The sequence below is a fragment of the Babylonia areolata genome, chromosome 34 (assembly GCF_041734735.1).
Source record: "Babylonia areolata isolate BAREFJ2019XMU chromosome 34, ASM4173473v1, whole genome shotgun sequence".
Classification (NCBI taxonomy): domain Eukaryota; kingdom Metazoa; phylum Mollusca; class Gastropoda; order Neogastropoda; family Buccinidae; genus Babylonia; species Babylonia areolata.
In genome coordinates this window covers 21,744,712-21,752,211 of record NC_134909.1, presented here as the reverse complement: position 1 = coordinate 21,752,211, position 7,500 = coordinate 21,744,712, and the positions used below count along the sequence as shown (strand labels likewise).

Below are 7,500 nucleotides of genomic sequence, written 5' to 3'. Positions count from 1 at the left end.
AGATGGTCCTACCCGTACTGATCTGCCCGACCCTCCAGTGTATGATCTTCACCCCACACAGAGTAACCCGCCCCTGACCTTGACCTGCAGTGCTGTGGGGGTCAATCCTGGTGCCAACTACAGCTGGAGCGGAAGTCAATGTGCTGGAATCACACAGAGCACGTGCAGCTTTACCCCCACACAGGGAGATAATGGTGACGTCATTTCCTGCACTGCTGTCAACCCCATCACCAGTGTGGGGAAAACGTCTGAGACACGGACACTGATGATTCACTGTGAGTGATTTGACATATACAGTTGTACATTCATGTGGAAATGTTGTATTTATGTGTGTGTGTGCGCACGCGCGCGCGCGCGTGTGTGTGTGTATGTGTGTGCGTGCTCGAGATAGCTGTATGGATAAACCATTCATATTTTTAATCAGCATCAGCACGGACAATAGAACCCTGCATGTTTCGATCATTCATAACTCTCAGTCAAAGCTATTCGTGAAAATTGCTGATTGCCCATTGTCAGAATCATCTGTCGATTCTTTTCAGTTTATCTATGTGTGTGTGTGTACATGTCTATCATTATTATTGTCATTATAATTATCATTAGTAGTAGTAGTAGTAGTACTGCTGTTATTGTTGTTGTTCTTGTTGTTGTTGCCTTCCTGAAGGGATCTTTGATTTGTTGGTCTTCCCGATGTTAAGGTACATGGTTCTATGATAGTATACAATAAGAACTTAAAAAAAATATATGTAATAAGTTATAGGCTTAGTTTTAGTCACAGCATTTACATGTGCTTTAAGAATAATTATTTCTATATAACTATATGTACAAAGAGAGATATGTTGAATAACAAATTTATAATAACATTGTCACCTATCTCTCACTATTTATATGTCTATCTCTCTCGATATTACAGACCCACCCTCCTCAGCACCAGTGATCACTGGCTACAATGGACAAGGTCTCTATGAAGGAAACACCCAGACCATGACCTGCACAGTGCATGGCGGGAACCCTGCTGTGTCGTCAGTGACCTTCACCTGTGACAGTGGAGGTCAGGTCAGCGGGGTCAGCAGCACCATCCAGGTGACAGCATCACGTGACGATGACGGCAGGAACTGTACTTGCAGCGCCAAGTGGAAAAACAAGTCTCCGTCATGGTACACGCTAACAGCTTCTGTCACTCTTCAGGTGTACTGTGAGTATGTCCAGTAACTGAACTGTGGTGAACATTCAATAATTCAAAATAAGAATAAAGCCTTGCTGGATAGTATATTTATTGTATGAGGAATGGTGCTCTCTCTCTCTCTCTCTCTCTCTCTCTCTCTCTCTCTCTCTCTCTCTCTTTATATATATATATATATATATATATATATATATATATATGTGTGTGTGTGTGTGTGTGTGTGTGTGTGTGTGTGTGTGTGTGTGTGTGTGTCGCACACAAACACACACACACACACACACACACACACACACACACACACACGATCAAATAGGCCAGCATACCTAGCATTGCAAGTGAGAATAGTATCGCCTCGTGTAGTGCTTATCATGCATGCTAATACGAGAGACCATATCAAACAGGGAATATAAAAGGTGTTACAAAAAGCGAAATTAAGTGGACAAGTCAACAAGTGGACAAGTCAACAACTGGACAAGTGGACAACCAAACAAAGGCCAAACGGGGTCAATGACAGAAGTCAATGTAAGTGGGTAAATAAATGAAAAGTAAAGGAACAAGCAATGGAACAAGGAAACACAGGAATACTTAAGTTGATAAATGGATAAATAAATACACATATAATCGAACATAATTATACAGAAAGAAAGGAAAATAACCACACGAAACTGCAACAACAACAAACAACAACACAAACAATCAAACGAACAAACAAGCAAACAAATAGATATATGAATAAATAAATAAATGAATAAATCATTTAAAAATAAATATATTAATAGCAATGGGAGATGACTGTCGCTTGTTTGATAGACCCATAATCTGCCTATCCATGTACTGAACTTTCGGTCTTGCTTACAAACAGTGGCTTGTGCAAACAGCAGGTTGTGCAAACAGTGGGTTGTGCAAACAGTGGCTTGTACAAACAGTGGGTTGTGCAAACAGTGGCTTGTGCAAACAGTGGCTTGTACAAACAGTGGGTTGTGCAAACAGTGGGTTGTGCAAACAGTGGCTTGTACAAACAGTAGGTTGTGCAAACAGTGGGTTGTGTGCAAACAGGACCAACGAAGGGATCTGACAGGCTGTCCATGTTTTATCTCGACACGGTTCTTGCAGGCGCCTGGAATCAAACTATGGTGTGTTGCATCAGTTTGGATTTACGCTATTTCACCAAGTTGATTTTCTAACTATCAGTTGTTGATGTGTGTTCATAACAGAAGCACTAAACTGTTCCCATGTTACAGTCAGTGCGATGTGTAAGTTTGTCTGTAGCTGTCATGGGTTGGTGTGTTTCAGTCCCAGTGACGTCAGTCCAGCTGACACTGAACAACCAGACCACACTGCTGGAGGTGGCAGAGAGCCAGTCCACTGACGTCATCTTTGAGTGCACTGCTGACTTTGCCAGACCTTCCCCTCACTTGGTCTTGGTACGTGGTGAGTCTTACCTCAGAGACTGACAACCTGTGACGTCAGAGAATAAACACATTGATTTGTCATCTTACCTCAGAGACTGACAACCTGTGAGTCAAAGAATAAACACATTCAGTTGTCATCTTACCTCAGAGATTAACACCCTGTTACGTCAGAGAATAAACACATTCAGTTGTCATCTTACCTCAGAGATTGACAACATGTGACGTCAGAGAATAAACACATTCAGTTGTCATGCTACCTCAGAGATTGACAACATGTGACGTCAGAAAATAAACACATTCAGTTGTCATCTTACCTCAGAGATTGACAACCTGTGAGGTCAGAGAATAAACACATTCAGTTGCCATCTTACCTCAGAGATTGACATCTCATGTATGCCTGGACTGACATTTGAATAAAATTCAGATTTTAGATTCTTGAGTTTGTGAAGTGGAATTATTACACTATCTTTAATCAATGTACTAAGATAGCTTACGTCTGGAGTAAAAGTCTGGATAGCAACTAAAATCACACCGATTTGATAATTTCAATTGTAACTGACTGAAGTCATCACATCAAAAAAGAAACAAACAAAAAACAAAACAAAACAAAAAAACAAAAGAAAACAAAAAAACCAACAACTCACCAATCATAGAGAAATGTCTCCCTATATGTGGTCTCCAGTTCGATATTTGTTTCTCTGTTCAAAGCTAAGCGAATCGAAAAGTAAGGGAAAAGTAATCGACCAAACTCAGCATAATCGATTTTAAACTTTCTTTTAAGATTTATGACAGCAAACATGATAACACGCAAAATAACTTGATTTTTGTTGGGTTTTTTTTCTGATTCCATGTTGGTTACTGAACAATAACTTGTTACATCAACAGGGATATTGAACCTGTTTATCTACTCCCTTTTCCATTCCCCACCTCCCCCCAATCCCCGATTCTCCCGGCCGATCCCTGATTCCCCCTGCCCCCTCCATCCTCCACCCCGCCACCCCCCCCTACCCGCACAAAAAAAGCAACAACAACAACAACAAAAACCTCAAACAAACAAACAAATAAAAAAAATTAAAAAAACCTACAAAATCTGCTGATTAATATTTTTTGGTCAGTCTGACGATCAAGGGAGAGAAGTGGCCAGGTTAACGGGCGGAAGTTCTGACGTCACAGGACAGCGGTCAGTGATGACACACACTATGAGAAACGCACGATGTGAGAACAGTGCCGTTTACACCTGCACAGCTGACAACGAAGTGGGCAGACCTGTTAACTCCTCTGCTACACTCAGAGTCCTCTGTAAGTGGGTGTGCTGAAGGTGATTTCTTTTCTTTCTGTTTTTCTTTTCACATCTGGAATTTTCGTTTTCTTTGTTCTTCCCTACAATACAACAGAGGGAGGGTGTATAAACAAGAAAGTTCCTCCATCATATGTTAGCCAAATACATGGTGAAAGAAACGAAAATTGAATCCATCATGCATTCCGCACATTCTTTGTTATGCGTAATTGTTCTTTGCTGTGTTTACCCCAGGTGACATGCGAGTGGTCAGTGACAGTTTTGACTCCCAAGAGGACGGAGTTCCAGTCCTGGACGGCAGCAAAGGACAAGGAGAACTTCACTTCCAGATCCTGACCACAGACACTCCTCACACTGCCAGCTTCCTCTACCTGGGGTCCCACCCCACAGGGGCCGGGTACCCACCCACACTGGGCCTCTTCAGGTAACGTGGGCAATAAAGACTTCCACTATCCTTACATGTAATTTAGTCCATTTTCAAAGTCCATTTGTTTATTGGTGTTCTATTTTCAAACCTTGAGCTCATGAGATTGGAACAGCAAGGCAGAATATTATCTTAGCAAAATATGATATCAAAGCAAACTATTATCTTTTTAAATGTCAATGAACAGCACTTTAAAACACAGCTTCAAATTGTATGACGTGTGCATGAGGGTATGTAACTTTAGCAGGCTCATTTAAATACTGTCAGTGGGGTGAATTGATTATAGAAAATGGGGTATATGCTATCAGATAAACAATGAATGAATGACTGAATGAATGAATGAATGTATAAATTAAAAACAAACAAACAAACAAAAACAACAACAACAACAAACAAACAAAAACGAATAAACAAACCAACAAATGAATAAATAAATAGCTAAACAAATGAATGAGAAACAAATAAGTAAATAGATGGACGAATAAATGAATGAATCAATCAATCAAAAAACACAAAAAACAACAATGAATAAATACATATAAAAACAATAAATAAATAAACAAATTATATATATATATATATATATATATATATATATATAAGAAATACAGGTTTAGATTTCTTTTGTTTATTTGGATCGCTCACTGATGTGTTCAATGGTTTCAAGTGAAGTATTTATTGTTTTTATATGTATTTATTCATTGTTGTTTTTTGTGTTTTTTGGCCAAGTACGGATGCCCTCGGAAATTTATTTCCTTGGTCAGCCAATTCCATGAAGGCATGCAGGCTCGAGTCCAGGACAAAGGCGAAACATCTGCTCCTTTTCCTGTCACATATGGTGTCAAGCAAGGCTGCGTCCTGGCTCCAACGCTGTACAGCCTCATGTTCTCTGCATTGCTTACTGATGCCTTCAGAGATGGCGATGTTGGAATCGGCCTAAAGTACCGAACAGATGGTAAGTTGTTTAACCTCAGAAGGCTTCAAGCAAAAACGAAGGTCATGACAGACATCATCAGAGACTTTTTGTTTGCTGATGATTGTGCCCTCAACGCTGGATCTGAAGCTGACATGCAACTCAGCGTTGACAAGTTTGCCACTGCCACCAGGAACTTCGGCCTTACCATCAGCACGAGGAAAACTGAAGTTCTCTATCAGCCAGCCCCAGGGAAACCCTACGTTGAGCCCAACATCACAGTCAACAGTCAGAGACTCAGTGCGGTGGAGCGGTTCACATACCTTGGCAGCACACTGTCACGAAATGCGACCATCGACGATGAAGTGAACGTCAGGATTGCAAGAGCAAGCGCAACTTTTGGTAGACTCAGTGCAAATGTCTGGAACAGAAGAGGCATTAGTCTTGAGACCAAGCTAAAGGTCTACAGAGCAGTAGTTCTCCCCACACTACTGTACGCCTGCGAAACTTGGACAGTGTACCAACGACATGCCAAGAAGCTGAACCACTTCCACACAACATGCCTCAGGAAGCTACTGAACATCAAGTGGCAAGACAAGACCCCAGACACAGAGGTGCTCGCAAAAGCCACCCTTCCCAGCATCTTCACCATCCTGATGCAGTCCCAGCTTCGATGGGCTGGACACGTGGCGCGCATGCCAGACCATCGGCTGCCCAAAAGGCTCTTCTATGGCGAGCTGCAACAAGGGAAGAGATCACATGGAGGTCACAAGAAGCGCTTCAGAGATACTCTGAAAGTCTCTCTGAAAGCGTTTGATATCAACCCTGACTCCTGGGAGGAATCTGCAGTGGACCGTGACAAATGGCGTGCTGCTGTGCACAAAGGCGCCAAGTTGTGCGAGACCAACAGGACTGCTGCAGCTGTTCAGAAGAGGCAGGCCAGAAAGTCACGGGCAAACAAGCTCCCTGACAATGGTATGCCTGTCTTTGTCTGCCCGAACTGTCAGCGAACATTTCGTGCGCAGATTGGACTATTCAGCCATCTGCGCATTCACAGATAGATTCATGAGCATCCTCCCCCCCACCCCACCACCACCCTCCCCCCATCCCCCAGCTGGATGACAACGATGGTCATCATCGATCTCGATGGACACACACCATATATATACATATTTAAGAAATACAGGTTTAGAATTCTTTTGTTCATTTGGATCGCTCACTGACGTGTTCAGTGGTTTCAAGTGTTGCAACACTCCATTTCAGCGTGACGTGTGAACAGACCAGCGTGGCATTCAGGTCCAGCTGTGTCCTCAGAACGTCCAACGTCACGCAGGACTGGGCTGGCTATTACAACGTCACCATGGCAACACAGACCCAGGCTGTCTCCTTCACCTTCCGTCTTCAAATGCAGAGTGAGAGAGAGACAGAGACAGAGAGAAGGAGGAAGAAGAGAGAGGGAGAGAGACACGATACCAACTGACAAAGACGTGTACATTTTTTTTAACATTGTATAAAAGAAACGCAAGTGTAAGAAGATTAGAACTATGTTGGTAAGTTGGAAGGGGTAGGGGAAAAAGTGCAAGAAATAAAGTGTAGGGAAGAGACAGGCAGAGATGAAGGGGTGTGGGGGTGTGTAAATTAGCTATAAACATGGATACACTTTCGTTGTACGGAATGGTTAATATATATCTCACAGAGTATTGTGTATGCGTATAACAACGTTGAGAAAACATATTTGACGTCACAATGGATTATTTTCAGAGTGGCATTGCATATGCATGCATCTTGTAAACCTTAATGTTTAATGACAATGAAATGTATTATATTCAGTTTTGTTCTGTTCTGATAATGGTCTGTTCTTTTCTGTCTCCTCCTCCTCCTCCTCCTCCTTCTCCTCCTCGTCCTCCTCCTTCTTTTTCTTCTTCTTCTTCTGCTTACAACATCACCCACATCGTCTTTCATCTTTTCTTTAGTTTCTTTTCTTTTTCTCTCTCAGTGTTATTGTTCACAGTGTTCGTTGTTTATTGTTGTTTGTTGTTGTTTGTTGTCATTTGACTGCTATGTTTCAGAGGCCTCTACGTCTGCACCCACCACAGACAACAGCGGACAATGTTCTGTAGGATTTGGAGCAGGTGTGGGTGTGGGACTGACAGTGATGATTGTGGTGGACATTGGAATCACTGTCTGTCTGTGGAGACGGCAATGGAGACTGCCGTGTGCAGGTTAGTGCACACACACACAGACACACACACACACACACACACACACACACAC

At 42.3% G+C, this 7,500-nt stretch overlaps 1 protein-coding gene across 4 annotated transcripts in view; it reads left to right on the top strand.

Annotated features, from left to right (window-relative positions):
- Positions 1-7,500, top strand: part of LOC143277326 (uncharacterized) — a 329,350-nt gene that overhangs the window by 317,828 nt on the left and 4,022 nt on the right. For all 4 annotated transcript variants that reach the window (XR_013053733.1, XM_076582108.1, XM_076582107.1 and 1 more), the window contains 7 exons: positions 3-275; positions 911-1,192; positions 2,474-2,604; positions 3,708-3,891; positions 4,124-4,313; positions 6,490-6,638; positions 7,296-7,448. Coding sequence is in view for 3 of the 4 variants with exons in the window: in XM_076582108.1 (XP_076438223.1) it covers positions 3-275; positions 911-1,192; positions 2,474-2,604; positions 3,708-3,891; positions 4,124-4,313; positions 6,490-6,638; positions 7,296-7,448 (1,362 nt within the window). In the remaining variant the exon portion in view is untranslated. The remainder of the gene's footprint in view (positions 1-2; positions 276-910; positions 1,193-2,473; positions 2,605-3,707; positions 3,892-4,123; positions 4,314-6,489; positions 6,639-7,295; positions 7,449-7,500) is intronic.